This window comes from Vulpes vulpes, chromosome 2 (genome assembly GCF_048418805.1).
Source record: "Vulpes vulpes isolate BD-2025 chromosome 2, VulVul3, whole genome shotgun sequence".
Classification (NCBI taxonomy): Eukaryota; Metazoa; Chordata; class Mammalia; order Carnivora; family Canidae; genus Vulpes; species Vulpes vulpes.
Window position 1 is genome coordinate 103,251,703 of NC_132781.1, and position 17,870 is coordinate 103,269,572.

Consider the following 17,870-nt stretch of genomic DNA (forward strand, 5'->3'; position numbering starts at 1 on the left):
GAGCAAACCCACGACAACAGCTAATACAAAACTAGCTACCCCCAAACTCACCAGATTCCTATTACATTTGTTAATGATTTTAAGGACTAACCAAAGTAGGAGCCACCCCTGACTGGCTTAGTTGATACAATATGCAACTCTTGGTCTTCGGGTTGTGAGTTTAAGCCTTCCATTGGGACTATAGCCTGCTTAGAAAAGGGAGGGGGTGGGGGCTTAGTCAGGCATCTGCCTTCAGCTCAGATCAGGATCTGAGGGTCCTGGGATCAAGCCCCATATCAGGCTACCTGGTCGGTGGGGAACCTGCCTCTCCCTCTCCCTTTGTTGCTCCTTATCCTGGTTTGTTCTCTCTCTGTCAAATAGATCAATAAAAAGTTTAAAAAAAAAAAAAAGAAAGAAAAGAAATTGACCAACAAAACCTAACAGAAGCCACTGTTGGCACAAGATGCACCAGCAAAATTGGGAAGTTTGGTGTGTTTTTACAGCAAGACAAATGCATAGATACAAGTGTAGGCACTTATTTCAGAGGCCATTTTGTGTGTGTGCCATTTTGTGTGTGTAGGTGGCATGATTTGACAGGAAGTAGTTTGGAATGAGCAACCTAGAAACTAAGGGGGTCTGCATCCTCAGAAACTGCTGCTGGAATGAACTACAGAACTCTGGAGACCACTAGGGTCCCTTCTGAGAGGGTGGCTAGTTCCAGGGCAGATCATGTTCATTGGTGGAAGAGCAATGAACAAAAACAAAGGAACAACAACAAGAAACCATTTCTTGGCCCCATTCAGCTTAGCTAGACCAAATGGTATTGGTGCGTGTGAATGATTGCAACTATGAGCATCAAGCATTTGTCTCTTACAGGTGCCAGCTAGAAAATTATCTTTTGTCCCCTTAGAATTCCCCAGGGTGACTTATGAGACCAGTAGAGGCTCTCTGTAGTGACAATTGAATAGAAGACTGACATTTCCTAACGCAACCTGCGATGAGAGGCAACGGCATTACTAGGCTATAAGGAGACAGGAACTCCACACCAGGACTCCAGGTAAGTTGAAGAATATGGTTGACTGTAGTGTTTTTGTATAGATCAGAGATACTCAAAGCGTATATGGTAGTCCAACTCTGAGCTTCTTTGTTCCTTGGTCAAATGCTAGGTGGATCCCCCAAAGACTTTCTCACAATCACCTGAAACCTAAGATTTCCAATTCCCAGACTTCTGTCGAAAACAATTTCGGATCTAGAACACACATCCTCTAGAAAGTTCCTGATTAGAACTCCCATCCCCATCTGAGTCTCATGTATGTCCTGGTTCAACTTAGCTGCATACTCATTTGGTAGTTACACCAATGAAAATAACAAAGTGTTAGAGTAATGTATGTTTTATGACGAAAAACAACTGAGATATGAATGCTTTACCAAATCCCTTAGCTCAGGTTTTCCAATTCTACTTCAGGGCTGTCATGAATGTCTCCTCCTTTTAAGAGTTGCCAAGAAATTCACCACACACTTTCCATAGGGGTACCTGGCTGGCTCAGTCCATTAAAAGGCTTCGTTAAGGGAATCCCAGGTGGCTCAACGGTTTAGTACCTGCCTTTGGCACAGGGCGAGATCCTGGAGTCCCGGGATCGAGTCCCACGTCAGGCTCCCTGCATGGAGCCTGCTTCTCTCTCTGCCTGTGTCTCTGCCTCTCTCTCTCTCCTCTGTGTCTTTCATGAATAAATAAATAAAATCTTATAAAAATAAGGCTTCTTTAGCTCAGGTCAGGACTCAGGGGCCTTGGGGTTGCCCTGCCTCCAGCTCTCTGCTCAGCAGGGAGTCTACTTCTCCCCCTTCCTCGGTCTCCACCCCCATTTGTGTTCTCTCACACTCAAATAAATAAAAATCTTTTAAAAACAACCAACAGCTTTTCATAACTGGTTATTCATTCCTTTGGATATCTCTTCCCTTGCAGTCCACTCTATCTCCTGAGGAAAACTGAAACTATGTCATAATTAAACCATGATGAGAATGTGAGGGCTCCAGTGTGCTGAGGATGATCTGGGCCATAGTCTACTAAAAATCCCTGACCTGGGAGAACCACCTCAAAGGGACCACAAAATTAAATCAGAAAACCTGTATTCTGGCATTGTGGGAGTCAGTGAGGGAACAACAAACATGACATTGCGGTGTTCACGGAGTAGAGGCGAGTTTAATGCCACATTTAGGGTGAGCACAAAGGGCCTACGGAGTCATGTAAAAATAAGGGTAGTGAGTCAGGGATGGATGCGATATCAAAGCTAAAACTTAAAGAACGAATAGGGATTAGCCAGTGAAGAGGGAGAGAAGCACATTCCAAAAAGAAGGGATAGTGTATCAGTGAGGGTCCAAACAGGAGACAAACCACTTAGTAATTTCAACAGAGAATGTTTAATATAAAAAATGATGAACTATAACAGTAGATCAACTATAAAGATGAGAAAAGAAATCCAAATACCCTAAGGTGCAAGATTACCCAAGAAAGATTGCCCAAATGGGTAAATCCCAAGGCTGGGATTCAGGTCTCTTTGAAGGAGATGTCGGAACTGCAGTCAGAGTTGCCCTGCCAAAGCTAGTCCGTGCTACTCAGCATGCAAACAGGAACTACCCTTCAGGAGTGCAGGGAGTCCTGTCTGATAAATGGATGTATAGAGAGGGTCAGGGAACAATGAGCCCACCGATCAGCAGAGCAGTGCAAGGCCTCCAGTGTATCATATGCACATGCAGAAGGATGCAACAAACCCCTTAGGGATACAGCAGAGTTAAGACTAAGGACTGGATGCAGAGAGTGAGTAGGGTGTCAAGAGCATTTGCTAGGGGCATGGTATCCATTTTAGGAAGGTCACTGGCTGGGGCCGGGACTGCATGCTCTGGAGTGCACAGCTGGGAAGAGTATTTCTGATGCTGGTGAAGGGGGCGCGGCAAGGGAGGAGGAGAAAGGAAGGAGATAGGAAGAAGAGAAGAAGAAGGAAAGGAGGAGGAGAAGGAGGAGGAGAACACAAAGACGACGAAGATGAAGATGAAGATGAAAGAAGACGAAGAAGAAGAAGGGAAGCAAACCGGAACGTGGGCCAGGGCCAGTGCTCAATCTCCAGGCTAACAGGAACAACCCTCTGGGACACCAATGAGTTGAGGTTGGTAATCGGATGCACAGAGGAATTCAGACATACAGGACTCAAACTTCTCTGCCATCCATCGTGCTGCAATCACACCTTCTTTAGCAACTTTGGACCCCCCCCCCCAAGTTAACTCTTCTGTGGTACTGTCTTCAGACTTCTCTGTCCCACCTTCTCATTATTATCTCATCATCATTTAGTAATTCTTTGTATTTACTTCCACTGTTTAAAATACTATGTCATATCTGTCTTCTGATTGGACCCAGACTAATACAGAGGCCGGGGAGTGGCACTCTTTGGATTTGTCTTCTAGAGGATCTACCACAGAGAGCACAGTTGAACTGCAGCTCAAAATGTAGACAGCTGCTACATTTTCATATCCACCATAGCACTCACACTAAGGCCTCGTGTCTCTGGTAGGCTGTGTCCAGCCAATGACTTAGCACAGAAGGAATACTAAAACCAAGTCATTTCTGTCTCCCATAGGACCCCTCTACAGGCAAGCTTCTGATGGGGACTCAAGATCAGAAAACCCCAGGGGCCTGTCCTCTGATTCTCCAACGGGGCTTGCCCTAAGATCCACTGCACAGCTTTTCCCCACCACTGACACCATGAATAGCATAGGGTCTACTGGATCCTGTGACCAAAGCAGTGAGGACTCCTAAGCACAGCCTGCACCTGCTGCACAATTCATCTGCTCTGAGACCACTGAAGTCTTGCATTCTTTAGTTTCACCAAGGCGTATGGATGAAAGGAGTACTCAATGTAGGACAAGGTTTACCAACCTTGTACCATGGACATGGTGGACTGTTGTGGAGGCCTCTCTTGGGTATATTTACCAGCACTCCTGACATCGACCCACTAGATGCCAGCAACGTCCTCAGTTGTGAGGATCGGAAATGTCTCCGGACGAATCTATTGTTAGCAGTGTCTGTAGCTAATAATACTGCATTGTATACTTAAACTTTGCTAAGAGGGTAGAGCTTACATTAAGTGTTCTTACCAATTAATTAATTAATTAATTAATAAGAGCAGGAAGAAACTTTGGGAGGTGATGGGTAGGACTATGGCTTTAAGGCACTGATGATTTCACAGAGGTCTATACTTATCCACAAACTCACTGAATTCGATACATTAAGTACGTACAGCTTTTGACATGTCAAAAAACATGTCTCCAGACGCTGCCAAATGCTCCCTGAGGAGCAGAATTCTTCTCCCACCACCCCACCCCCAACGCATTGAGAATTAGTGGTATAAAATATGCTACCTCCAGAACCGAAAGACGTCTCCCAGTTTCTGTCTTTGTGAAAAGGTATTCAAAATGTGGCAATTTTTCTTTCACTCCTGTGGGAATTTCCTGGCATGCCCAATAGATGCCTCAAAACTTCACGGATATGTCAATTCATGCCGTCTTACCAAGGGCCCAAAGTGTCATAGCCTCTTACTGCTCCTCATGTCAAATTAACATGGTGTCAATATGATAGGCCAATGAGATATTCTCGGGATGTTCAAATGGTCTAGCTCCATGAGTTAATAAAACGCTGAGGCAAATGAAATGAATGGACACTTTGCCTATACTCTATGAATATGAACTATTTCTGATTCACTAGCGGAATAGAAAAGAATGCATTTGCCAAATCAGTGGTGACATACCATGTACCTGACGTCTTATCAATCTGTTCTGGAAGCAATAAGAGGCGCACAATAACTATGACTGGAACTACTCTTTGTTTAAGTTGACAGTAACTACAGATATTTGCCACAATCTCTCCAGTCTCTGAATGGGCCAGACTAGTGAATCAAGCAGAAATGTGATAGAGCTCACCAGCCTTTCATCCTTTAGCACTATCCCACTGCATCTCTGCTAGGATGCAGGGTTGTTTTTGGTTTACCCTACCAAATGAAGGCTTGGAGACAGTTTCAGAGGTTTCTGCTTGGACTCTCTAAATTTTTTTTGATCAATTATATTTCCTTATTCAGGAGAGACACAGAAAGAAAGGCAGAGACATAGGGAGAGGGAGAAGCATGCTCCCTGCTGGGAGCCCTATGTGGGGCTCAATACCCGGACTCTGGCATCATGCTCTGAGCTAAAAAAACTCACAATTTTAACAAGAAACACTTTTAGCTACTGTAAAATCATACAGTAAAAAACTATTGCAAATGACATCAATCTATATTACAAAGGATTCTGAATTATACTATATAAAGTTCTTCACCTTATCCTGTCAGAGTAATTGTTTTCTAGCTAACCGATCACATGCTGACATTTTTCACTATACTTATAAATACTCTTCTTATTAAGTTAAACTTTCTGCCTTGAGAAATTGTTACCATTCTTGACCAAATACTAAGATTCACAAAAAAAAAAAAAAAAAAAAAAAAAAAAAAAAAAAACAAAAAACTTTACCTTTTAGCGGGGTCAACTGCATTTATATTTGCTTTTTCTACTAAAAATTCCACAATTTTCTCTTTTTTTTCATTTACAGCAACTAAAAGTGGTGTGAGGCCATCCTGTAGGAGTGCAAACAAAATTTATATTTTACAAAATTACATATTTGGATAATGAATCATAAAAATTCTGAACGATCCTGTAACTTAAACATGTAACATAGAATGTAAATAAAATTAGCCCCTTCGTTCTCAACCCTCCATGGTTTCACCACCTGCTCCTTCTTTTTAAAATACGGCTTTCTCGGGGAGCCTGGGTGGCTCAGTTGGTCAAGCATCTGCTTTCAGCTCATGAGCTCAGGTCATGATCCCAGGGTCTCAGGATGGAGTCCCACCTTGGGCTCCCTCTGCAGCAAAGAGCCAGCTTCTCCCTCTCCCTCTGCCCCTCCCCTCCACTTGTGCTCTCTCTCCTGCTTGCTCGCTCTCTGTCTCTCTCAAAAACATAAACTCTTTTTAAAAAGTAAAATAAAAATAATAAAATAGACCTCCTCTGCCTCTTCAACAGATTACCTGCAGTCATTCCACAAACTCGCTTCAATCATTGCCTGGCTCCAAGAATCTTTGCTTCTCTCACAATATATATCATGGTTATTTTATTCCACACCATCTAAACCAAAAGCTTCTAGAGGGGAGGGGTTATTTTTTATCTCTGTGTCTCCACTCTCTAAAACACAGTAGTAAATATTTAAAGTATTGTTATTGATTTTAATGGAGATCTCCGGAGTAGTGTTTCTTCAATTATATTACAAAGAACACATGATTTGCAAGAGATACTGTGCCCCAAAAGAAAGATTCAATGATCATCTAAGTTTGTGAAATATTACAAAACTGCACTATACAACTAGCACAAATGAATTCCATTTACATTTGCTTATCCCCATTTGACAATTCCTTCTTTTGTAGCAAACATTAATACTTGAGAAATAAGAGTTCCCAGGGATATAGTTTTAAGAACTTTCCAATTAAGGTAAGGGTTTTCTCCAGGTTGTACAAACTTGCTGGATTCTCATCTCTCAATGGTATGGGGATCCCAGATGTCAACATAAAACACTCCAGCTCCAAATGAGTCACTAAGGAGATGGACTCTGAATGAAAAGAGATAGGTTTCAGGGCAGCTGGGTTGCGTAGCCAGTTGAGTGACTCTTGGTTTTGTCTCAGGTGTGATCTCAGGGTCGTGGGATCCAGCCCCACGTTGGATTCGGGGCTCCCCTGGCACTCAGCACCAAGACTGTTTAAGACACTCTCTCTCCCTCTCCGCCTCCCCCACCCCCACAAGCCTGTGCATGTGTGTGCTGTCTCTCTAAAATACTTAAATAAATCTTTTAAAAATTAAAAACAAAAGTAAAAAAATAAAAATAAAAGAAACAAGCTTCAAATGAATTTGGACCACTTAATACTAAATAATCTTTGGTAAAGGTGGGCACACAATGAGATGAGCACTCGGTGTTATTCTTTATGTGGGCAAAATGAACTCCAATAAAAAATTTGGGGTTTTTTTTGTTTAAAATAAAAAATAAAAACAATAAAATATTAAAAATAAATAACTAAATAAATAATCCTTGGACTTTCTCCTACTATACCACATTAAAGTTTTATCTTAACTGTTAGAAGGCTCAGTATGAGATTTTTTCATTTTTACCCTTTTATTCAAATTCATTTCCATATAGCGTACTATTAGTTTCAGAGGTAGAAGTCAGTGGTTCCTCAGTCTTATGTAACACCCAAGACTCATTCCATCACGTGCCCTCCTTAATGTCCATCACCCAGTTATCCCATCCTCCCACTCCACCCCTCCAGTGACCTTCAGTTTGGCTCCTATGATTAAGAATCTCATATGGTTTGTCTCCCTCAGTCTCTCTGGTTTAACTTTTTCTCTTCTTTCCCTTCTCCTCTCTCTTGTTTCTTAAGATCCACATATAAATGAGATCATATGATAATTGTCTTTCTCTGACTGAGTTAGGGTATTATGCTAAGTAAAATAAGTCAATGAGATTTTATTCTCAACTATACTCATTCTGAGAACCTAATGCACATCTACTTCTAAAAAAACCTGTTTGTATTCTAGTTTCTATTATCATTGCTATTTATGATTATTTTATAATTTAGACTAAGTGTAAATCAGAAAAAAAAATGACATGACTTACCAATAAAAATTCTAATACTAGATGAGCACTGGGTGTTTAAATGTTGGGAAACTGAGTTTAAGAAAAAACTATTATTCAAAAATTCTAATACTGCTTTATACGGATTATTTTTACTATAATAAAACCTACCATAAAAATTGCGTATTTAGGGAATAATACCAAGGAGAAAGAGAACACTGTCTGAAATATGCATAATCTATCCAAGGAGAACCAGGATTAACCTCATATGGCTTGCAGATATTCCAAAAGGAACGTGATTACTGTACATTTAAAGAAAAAATGGTTTTAAAAAAAAATCTTTTAAATTTTAACTTGGAAAATTCATCCTGAGGCAGAGGGTGACTCAGTGGTTGAGCATGGTGATCCCAGGGTCCTGGGATCGAGCCCACATCAGCATCCCCATAGAGAGCCTGCTTCCCCCTGTGCCTAGCTCTCTGCCTCTCTCTGTGTGTCTCTCTTCAATTACTGAATAAAGTAATGAAAAAAATAAGGAGACGAAGAAACAGAAAATTCAATCCCAATCCTAAGAAATTAACATAAAATACAAAATATATATTATAAATTAATATGGAGTGTCTTGAAAATCTTGAAATCTTTGTCAACATATACCATAAAACAGTAATGGTAAACTCAATGCTTATGGAGGCAAAGCAGGTGACACGAGTCAGTGAAGAACCTAGTCGGGGACACGAGCAAACTGGAGACACACGCCTCATATAAAGGGACAGCCTCTGCACAGCATACCAAACAGCAGCATGGGCTGAAGGTACCAGAAGTGATCTATAAGAAAAGCTCAAAATCCAGAGTTCTACATGCGTGTCATAATTTTAAATGTTAGCTCAACTGACAGTGGAAACTAAATACATCCGGGGGCCACATCTAGTCTATAGCCTACTTGTGTTTTTCTATTTGCTGTGACTGTTTCCAATGGCTGTGCGTAAAACAAATACTTGGACATCAAACCTTTCCTAAAGCATCAGGATCATGTTTTCCCAACAAATTAGGCCCCACCTTCTAAGGAAAATTGCTGTGAAGACTCATTAACACCTACTGTCAGAATTTTCCAATGCTTGTTTCAACTACAATCTATTTGTATTTACTTCCCTCAGATTGCTAGCCGAACAGACAGGAGTTCAGAGGAATGCTGAAGCAAAGTTATTAAAACAATTACCATCTGTATTGTCACTAACTACATGCTGAATGTTTAACACAGTAGTGACTATGCCAGGGCCCTATGAATTTGAAAGACATCCTAAGATAGTCTATCGCACAGCTTCAACTAAAAAGGAAGGTTCACGGATTTCTACTGCTGCAATTGGGAAAACCCTGCTTCTAATAACAGAATGGTAGCAAAACATGTAAAATCTTTAAACGGTCAGACTCTACTTATTAAAAGACTACTCATAAAGACTTCCCATCTGGGTGCCGGTGAATGACTGATAGTTGGAAGAAAAGGTAATTATTTTTCAAGCCAACAGAGATGACCAATAATTTTCATCTGTAATTCTCAAAGAGATACAGACAGATGAAACGCTAATGTTGGAGAGAGTGGAAGGAAGTAGCCAGTAGCAAACATCAGTTGTTTTTTATTTTACATCTCCAAATTTGTATATGTATACCTACCCATTCAGTAGTTCTTAGCCAAGAGTTGTATCAGAATCTCAAAAAACTACTTCCAAATTTCTGCGTACACACGTTATTGGATTCACTCCATCGAAATCTTCACGGGACAGTTTTGGCTTGTAAATTCTTTTAAAGCTCCCTAGCTGACTGTGATTCACCAGCACAAGTCTAGCTGAGAACTAGCACAGTACACAACCATGTCAGTCCCCTCTTTCACCTACGTAGCCAATTCTCCCTATCACTTAAGGATTCAGACAAAAACAGAAATGAGTCACTTATCAAACCTTCATTCAATTTCCATGGCTAGAGGTAGAACAAGGAGTAGTAAACTCAAAATGCAACTTGATTCCATTATTTACACTCTCCTTACTTCCTTCCCATCAAGACATTCTAGATTTGCAAGCAGAGTTTAGACTCTTACCTAAGTGGCTATAGCTGCAAAATACTATACTGTGTTCTTTCCTCTTCTTCTCCAGTTTTTGGTTTTTTAAGATTTCTATTTATTTAATCATGAGAGACCGAGAGAGAGAGAGAGAGAGAGAGAGAGAGAGAGAGAGGCAGAGACACAGGCAGAGGGAGAAGCAGGCTCCTGCATTCAAGGAGTGCCATGTGGGACTCGATTCGGGAGACCACGGGATCATGCCCTGAGCCGAAGGCAATTAGCTTAGACAATTATTTCAAAATATTTTCATCCAGGAAATGCTTGAGCTTCCAAATACGAAAAATCGACCCTATCTATGGCACACAACAGAGTTTCTGCAAGGGCAGCGACTGAAGGTAATGCACGTCAAAGAAAGCACAGGGAGCCTGGCAAGTGTGGTCAGCACCAGCTCCCCATGGACACCTACCACCCCACTGAGGAACTACATAGGCTGAGCAGGAGCTACTCTCCGGAATGGGAGGCCTCAACGTGGTACGTGGCTGGCAGAGTGGCTACCAGGGCAAGTAGATGCCCCCTGTAGGATGTCATGACCTGATCCCCCTGCTCTCATCTTCTGAACCTTAGGGCCTAGAGCGCCCAAGGCCTATTACAACCTGCTGCTTTCTCCTCCCATTTACATTCACCCAAGCTACTCCTCTGGGTCATGGTCTCCTACTCATCCCCAGAAGCATCCAATTCCTAAGCCCCTGCACAGCTTTCAGCCTCCACCATCACCACACTCCCCTCTAGGCCTTCAATCCTTTGTGGGCTCTGAGGGCACCATCTACACCCAGGCACCAATGGGAAGATTTTCTTTCTGGGGTGGAAGGGTGGCTAGCAGTCAAAATGCTGCCTTTCTTCAGGCATTACTTTTTTCTTTCCCTCCCCCTGCCTCGGTTTTGCAGTTCTTTCCAGGATGACAGGACCTGCTGTATAAAATTCAGTGCCGATGTCTTCATATATATATGTACCTATGTACATATAAGTGTACATGTACAAGAAAAAACATTTGCAGCTATTTTTATTTATTTACTTATTTACTTATTTACTTATTTATTTATTTTGTAAATTACATTGTTAAAAAAGTTGACCTGTACCTTGTTTTTGATCTCCATATTTCCTTTCCTTAAAAGTACTTTCTGTGCTATTGTGACATTCTCCCCTAATGCCGCATAATGGAGAGCAGTGTTGCCCTTGTTGTCTTTTAGGTCAGGATTAGCACCGTGTTTCAGCAGAATATCTACACATGCCTCTTCTTGGGATTGTACAGCCTGTGAGCATTACAACAAGAAACAGAATGTAAATTCTGGGAACTTAAAGGAAACATGCCACAAGTTTCACCAATGAGTTATGTTTAAATGCAACAAATGTTCATTCCAAGGACTTCAGTCCAATCCATCTCAGGCAGACATAGCTGTGACCACCCACCTTCAGTAGAGCGGTCGTGTTTTCACTATCACGGAGGTTTAGCTGGCATTTCCGATCTACCAGGAGCTTCACCATATCTTCATGGCCATTGGCACAGGCCAAGTGCAGAGCACTCCTGTGAGCATGAAAGGACTTGTCAGGAAATTACAGTATACCTTTTCAAAACATTCAAATTAATTCATAGAATTGAAAATGTTAAATACTATGTTATTCTCATGACTCCAAAACAAAGAATTAGTTTACTTTGGAAGAAAGTACAATATTTATTAGTGATTCTTCACCGCTCTATTAAAAGAGCAGCCTATCTGTTTAGGAAGAGCATGACCTCAGGAAGCAGCTCAACCTGGGTTTGATTCCCACTTTAACTCTGTCACTTCACAGTGACCACTTAGCCTTATCAGAATTTCCTCATCCACAAAATGGGCATAAAAATAGTTATCTCAGGTCACCTGTCTGGCTCACTCTGAAGAGCATGTCACTTGATCTCGGGAGCCAGGGGTTCGAGACCCCTGTTGGTTATAGAGGTTACGAAACAATAGTAATAATAAATAAAATAAAAAGTAGTTATCTCACAAGACCTCTTGTCGTGATCCTTAAATGAGGATCCATGCAAAGCGTTTAGAATACTAGTTCCTAGCACAAATATTATTATAGCTATTACTACAACTTACAAAGACCCACTACAATTAGGTAAAATGATCCAATTATGCCTACTTTGCAGCTACATTTAAGGATGAGCACGAATACTCTATTTCAATGATTCCAAGATGCTCATTTTGTCACCTTTTAATATCTCTGACATCGGAATCCAATTTCCAATTCAAAATGTCTTAAAACTATAACTGGCATGATTTTTAAAAATTTCCTCTTGGTACATAAATAGTGGGGCATCATACAATCTACAGTGTGCCTTAAGTGAAATAATGACATACACAACAGGTCTGCTGCACTTCTAGTCCCATGCCTGGAATTACATTGTTCAAGAACTAAAATAATTTTCAGTAGTTGAAAGCACATTACGGGTAAAAGAGATTAAAATAACAAAAGAATATTTTTAAGTAATTCTTAGTTTGGTTTTCAAGGAAGTTTGAGCAAAGGAAGCTCGGATTTCAAATAAACGGGCACAGCTCATTTTAGTTATTTGGAGGGGGGATGTGCGGAAACTCATTTTATTAAGCATTTCAATTAATAGAAAAATGTTTAGAATCATAGAAATCAAGTATTTCCAATTACCAATATTAGTATTTAATATTATTGAAATGTCAAAAGGGCAGGTAAAGGTAATCTTTCACAATTTCTGAACTTCAGAAATGTTTTCCTTTGACAGGAAGTTCCAAGGAAAAGCTTCAGGTGAGATTAAGTCCTAATACTTCCATTTAAAATTTCTCACCTTAGGGGCACCCGGGTGGCTCAGTTGATTGAGTGTCCAACTTTTGGTTTTGGCTCAGGAGGATCTCAAAGTCGTAAGACGGAGCCCCACATTAGGCTCCATGCTCAGGGTGGAGTTTGCTTGGGTTCCTCTCTCTCCCCCTGTCCCTCCCCTCTCCCATGACCCTCTCTCTCCCTTTAAAATAAATACATCTTTTAACTTTTACAAAATAAAATAAAATAAAATCTCATCTTAGGAGTGCCTGGCTGACTCAGTCAGTAGAGCATGTGTCCTGAAACGTCAAGCCCCACGTTGGGTGGAGAGATTACACTTTACAATGAAAGCTTTAAAACCTAAATACATAAAATTTCTCATCTTGCTCATACTGGGCAACATGAAGTCTTTTTAAGATTGAAAAGATCCTGAGTAGACTATGTCTGCTACATAACCCGTGTTCAGGATCTGTTTGAGAAATAAATGGACTGAAGAATAAATACATTTGGAGAGTTCGATAGTTTTTAAAGATTTATCTATTTCTTTGAGAAAGAGAGAATACATGAGTGCGGTGAAGGGCACAGGGAGAGGGAGACATGTATCATCAAGTGCAAGCTCACAAGGGGAGAACAATTCATATTCCCTAGATGAAATGAAAACCCGTTTCTGCATGCCTCATAATCCTCCCAGTTGGCCCAGCCTTACATTTACATTTCCTTTATTCTTATTTTTTGCTGTTATTCCCCAATTGAATCTTTAATCAATCCAAGATTTAGTTTGCAGTGTGGTGCAACAATTAAGTTTTGTTTTGTTTGTTTTTTGTTTTTTTTGTTTTGTTTTTCTGAGAGAGAGGGAGGGACAGAGAGTGAGAGAGAGAGAGAGAGAGATGGAGGAACAGGAGCTAAAATCAACAAACACAAAAAATAAAAATAAACAGAGGCTTAACCAACTGAGCCACACGGGCGCCCACGCCCCAACATTTAAGAACTGTTTAAAAAAACAGCTATTTGCTTCTTCTAAATAACCCATCTTTTCTCACCTAGCTTAAAATGCCACTTTATCATAAATTCTGTTATGTTTTTATTTTTCTGGGTTTTACAATGGATTCAATTGACCAGTTGCCTTGTATCAATCAGTACTCTAGTATTTTAACTGCTTTATACATATGCTTTAGTATCCAATGCAGGTCCATAGTTCCCCTTCTTAATCTTCTCTTTCAGTATTCTCTTGGCAATATTTACGTCTGTTACTGGAGATGAATTTTTAATCACTATGCTAAATTTGAAGAATTCATGGAGAGAATTTGTAATTAGGTGAAGACAATTAATGTTAACAGAATCAATCTCCCTGAATCAGTGTATTTAGATGCACGTTATGTCTTTGCTTTTACGTCTTATTTGACATCCCTCCTTAGCTTCCAGGAGGTTTTTTTTACCATATGTAAATCCTGCATACACTTCGTGATGTATTTATATCCTGGCTTTTTCTTTTTTCTAATGAAATGATATATTTTCCCATTGTAACGTCTAAGTGGGCACTCTTTTGATATCTGTGTATTTATTTGGTAATGAGAGTAAAGTGCATTATAAACTACATGCTTGTTAACAAAAGTTGGGAGTTTCTCGAAGATACTCAGGGAAGGCACGAATTGGATGGGAAAGATTTCACCAGAAAGATCCACATCGAAGAATGGTATGATGTGGTTGAAAAACAAATCAAGTAAAATACAAACAGGATAGGCTGTTCATATTTATGTGTATGTGATACACACACACACACACACACACACACACACACACACACACACACACAGAGGCTGTATACGAATGTCTACAGAAACTCCTTTTAATGTGGTGGTAATTGATCCATTAATTAATTACAACCGGACTACACGCGGTATTGTGGGTGAGGCAGATAGAAAAAAGCAGGAGCAAACCCACGACAACAGCTAATACAAAACTAGCTACCCCCAAACTCACCAGATTCCTATTACATTTGTTAATGATTTTAAGGACTAACCAAAGTAGGAGCCGCCCCTGACTGGCTTAGTTGATACAATATGCAACTCTTGGTCTTGGGGTTGTGAGTTTAAGCCTTCCATTGGGACTATAGCCTGCTTAGAAAAGGGAGGGGGTGGGGGCTTAGTCAGGCATCTGCCTTCAGCTCAGATCAGGATCTGAGGGTCCTGGGATCAAGCCCCATATCAGGCTACCTGGTCGGTGGGGAACCTGCCTCTCCCTCTCCCTTTGTTGCTCCTTATCCTGGTTTGTTCTCTCTCTGTCAAATAGATCAATAAAAAGTTTAAAAAAAAAAAGAAAGAAAAGAAATTGACCAACAAAACCTAACAGAAGCCACTGTTGGCACAAGATGCACCAGCAAAATTGGGAAGTTTGGTGTGTTTTTACAGCAAGACAAATGCATAGATACAAGTGTAGGCACTTATTTCAGAGGCCATTTTGTGTGTGTGCCATTTTGTGTGTGTAGGTGGCATGATTTGACAGGAAGTAGTTTGGAATGAGCAACCTAGAAACTAAGGGGGTCTGCATCCTCAGAAACTGCTGCTGGAATGAACTACAGAACTCTGGAGACCACTAGGGTCCCTTCTGAGAGGGTGGCTAGTTCCAGGGCAGATCATGTTCATTGGTGGAAGAGCAATGAACAAAAACAAAGGAACAACAACAAGAAACCATTTCTTGGCCCCATTCAGCTTAGCTAGACCAAATGGTATTGGTGCGTGTGAATGATTGCAACTATGAGCATCAAGCATTTGTCTCTTACAGGTGCCAGCTAGAAAATTATCTTTTGTCCCCTTAGAATTCCCCAGGGTGACTTATGAGACCAGTAGAGGCTCTCTGTAGTGACAATTGAATAGAAGACTGACATTTCCTAACGCAACCTGCGATGAGAGGCAACGGCATTACTAGGCTATAAGGAGACAGGAACTCCACACCAGGACTCCAGGTAAGTTGAAGAATATGGTTGACTGTAGTGTTTTTGTATAGATCAGAGATACTCAAAGCGTATATGGTAGTCCAACTCTGAGCTTCTTTGTTCCTTGGTCAAATGCTAGGTGGATCCCCCAAAGACTTTCTCACAATCACCTGAAACCTAAGATTTCCAATTCCCAGACTTCTGTCGAAAACAATTTCGGATCTAGAACACACATCCTCTAGAAAGTTCCTGATTAGAACTCCCATCCCCATCTGAGTCTCATGTATGTCCTGGTTCAACTTAGCTGCATACTCATTTGGTAGTTACACCAATGAAAATAACACAGTGTTAGAGTAATGTATGTTTTATGATGAAAAACAACTGAGATATGAATGCTTTACCAAATCCCTTAGCTCAGGTTTTCCAATTCTACTTCAGGGCTGTCATGAATGTCTCCTCCTTTTAAGAGTTGCCAAGAAATTCACCACACACTTTCCATAGGGGCACCTGGCTGGCTCAGTCCATTAAAAGGCTTCGTTAAGGGAATCCCAGGTGGCTCAGCGGTTTAGTACCTGCCTTTGGCACAGGGCGAGATCCTGGAGTCCCGGGATCGAGTCCCACGTCAGGCTCCCTGCATGGAGCCTGCTTCTCTCTCTGCCTGTGTCTCTGCCTCTCTCTCTCTCCTCTGTGTCTTTCATGAATAAATAAATAAAATCTTATAAAAATAAGGCTTCTTTAGCTCAGGTCAGGACTCAGGGGCCTTGGGGTTGCCCTGCCTCCAGCTCTCTGCTCAGCAGGGAGTCTACTTCTCCCCCTTCCTCGGTCTCCACCCCCATTTGTGTTCTCTCACACTCAAATAAATAAAAATCTTTTAAAAACAACCAATAGCTTTTCATAACTGGTTATTCATTCCTTTGGATGTCTCTTCCCTTGCAGTCCACTCTATCTCCTGAGGAAAACTGAAACTATGTCATAATTAAACCATGATGAGAATATGAGGTCTCCAGTGAGCTGAGGATGATCTAGGCCATAGTCTACTAAAAATCCCTGACCTGGGAGAACCACCTCAAAGGGACCACAAAATTAAATCAGAAAACCTGTATTCTGGCATTGTGGGAGTCAGTGAGGGAACAACAAACATGACATTGCGGTGTTCACAGAGTAGAGGCGAGTTTAATGCCACATTTAGGGTGAGCACAAAGGGCCTACGGAGTCATGTAAAAATAAGGGTAGTGAGTCAGGGATGGATGCGATATCAAAGCTAAAACTTAAAGAACGAATAGGGATTAGCCAGTGAAGAGGGGGAGAAGCACATTCCAAAAAGAAGGGATAGTGTATCAGTGAGGGTCCAAACAGGAGACAAACCACTTAGTAATTTCAACAGAGAATGTTTAATATAAAAAATGATGAACTATAACAGTAGATCAACTATAAAGATGAGAAAAGAAATCCAAATACCCTAAGGTGCAAGATTACCCAAGAAAGATTGCCCAAATGGGTAAATCCCAAGGCTGGGATTCAGGTCTCTTTGAAGGAGATGTCGGAACTGCAGTCAGAGTTGCCCTGCCAAAGCTAGTCCGTGCTACTCAGCATGCAAACAGGAACTACCCTTCAGGAGTGCAGGGAGTCCTGTCTGATAAATGGATGTATAGAGAGAGTCAGGGAACAATGAGCCCACCGACCAGCAGAGCAGTGCAAGGCCTCCAGTGTATCATATGCACATGCAGAAGGATGCAACAAAACCCTTAGGGATACAGCAGAGTTAAGACTAAGGACTGGATGCAGAGAGTGAGTAGGGTGTCAAGAGCATTTGCTAGGGGCATGGTATCCATTTTAGGAAGGTCACTGGCTGGGGCTGGGACTGCATGCTCTGCAGTGCACAGCTGGGAAGAGTACTTCTGATGCTGGTGAAGGGGGCGCGGCAAGGGAGGAGGAGAAAGGAAGGAGATAGGAAGAAGAGAAGAAGAAGGAAAGGAGGAGGAGAAGGAGGAGGAGCACACAAAGACGATGAAGATGAAGATGAAGATGAAAGAAGACGAAGAAGAAGAAGGGAAGCAAACCGGAACGTGGGCCAGGGCCAGTGCTCAATCTCCAGGCTAACAGGAACAACCCTCTGGGACACCAATGAGTTGAGGTTGGTAATCGGATGCACAGAGGAAGTCAGACATACAGGACTCAAACTTCTCTGCCATCCATCGTGCTGCAATCACACCTTCTTTAGCAACTTTGGACCCCCCCCCCCCAAGTTAACTCTTCTGTGGTACTGTCTTCAGACTCCTCTGTCCCACCTTTTCATTACTATCTCATCATCATTTAGTAATTCTCTGTATTTACTTCCACTGTTTAAAATACTATGTCATATTTGTCTTCTGATTGGACCCAGACTAAGA

The 17,870-nt window shown here is 41.3% G+C and overlaps 1 protein-coding gene across 7 annotated transcripts in view; it reads right to left on the reverse strand.

Annotated features, from left to right (window-relative positions):
* Positions 1 to 17,870, reverse strand: part of LOC140595960 (uncharacterized) — a 182,201-nt gene that overhangs the window by 121,375 nt on the left and 42,956 nt on the right. For all 7 annotated transcript variants that reach the window (XM_072742443.1, XM_072742450.1, XM_072742431.1 and 4 more), the window contains 3 exons: positions 11,187 to 11,301; positions 10,856 to 11,029; positions 5,530 to 5,633 (listed from right to left, as the gene is read on the reverse strand). In XM_072742443.1, the coding sequence (XP_072598544.1) occupies positions 5,530 to 5,633; positions 10,856 to 11,029; positions 11,187 to 11,301 (393 nt within the window). The remainder of the gene's footprint in view (positions 1 to 5,529; positions 5,634 to 10,855; positions 11,030 to 11,186; positions 11,302 to 17,870) is intronic.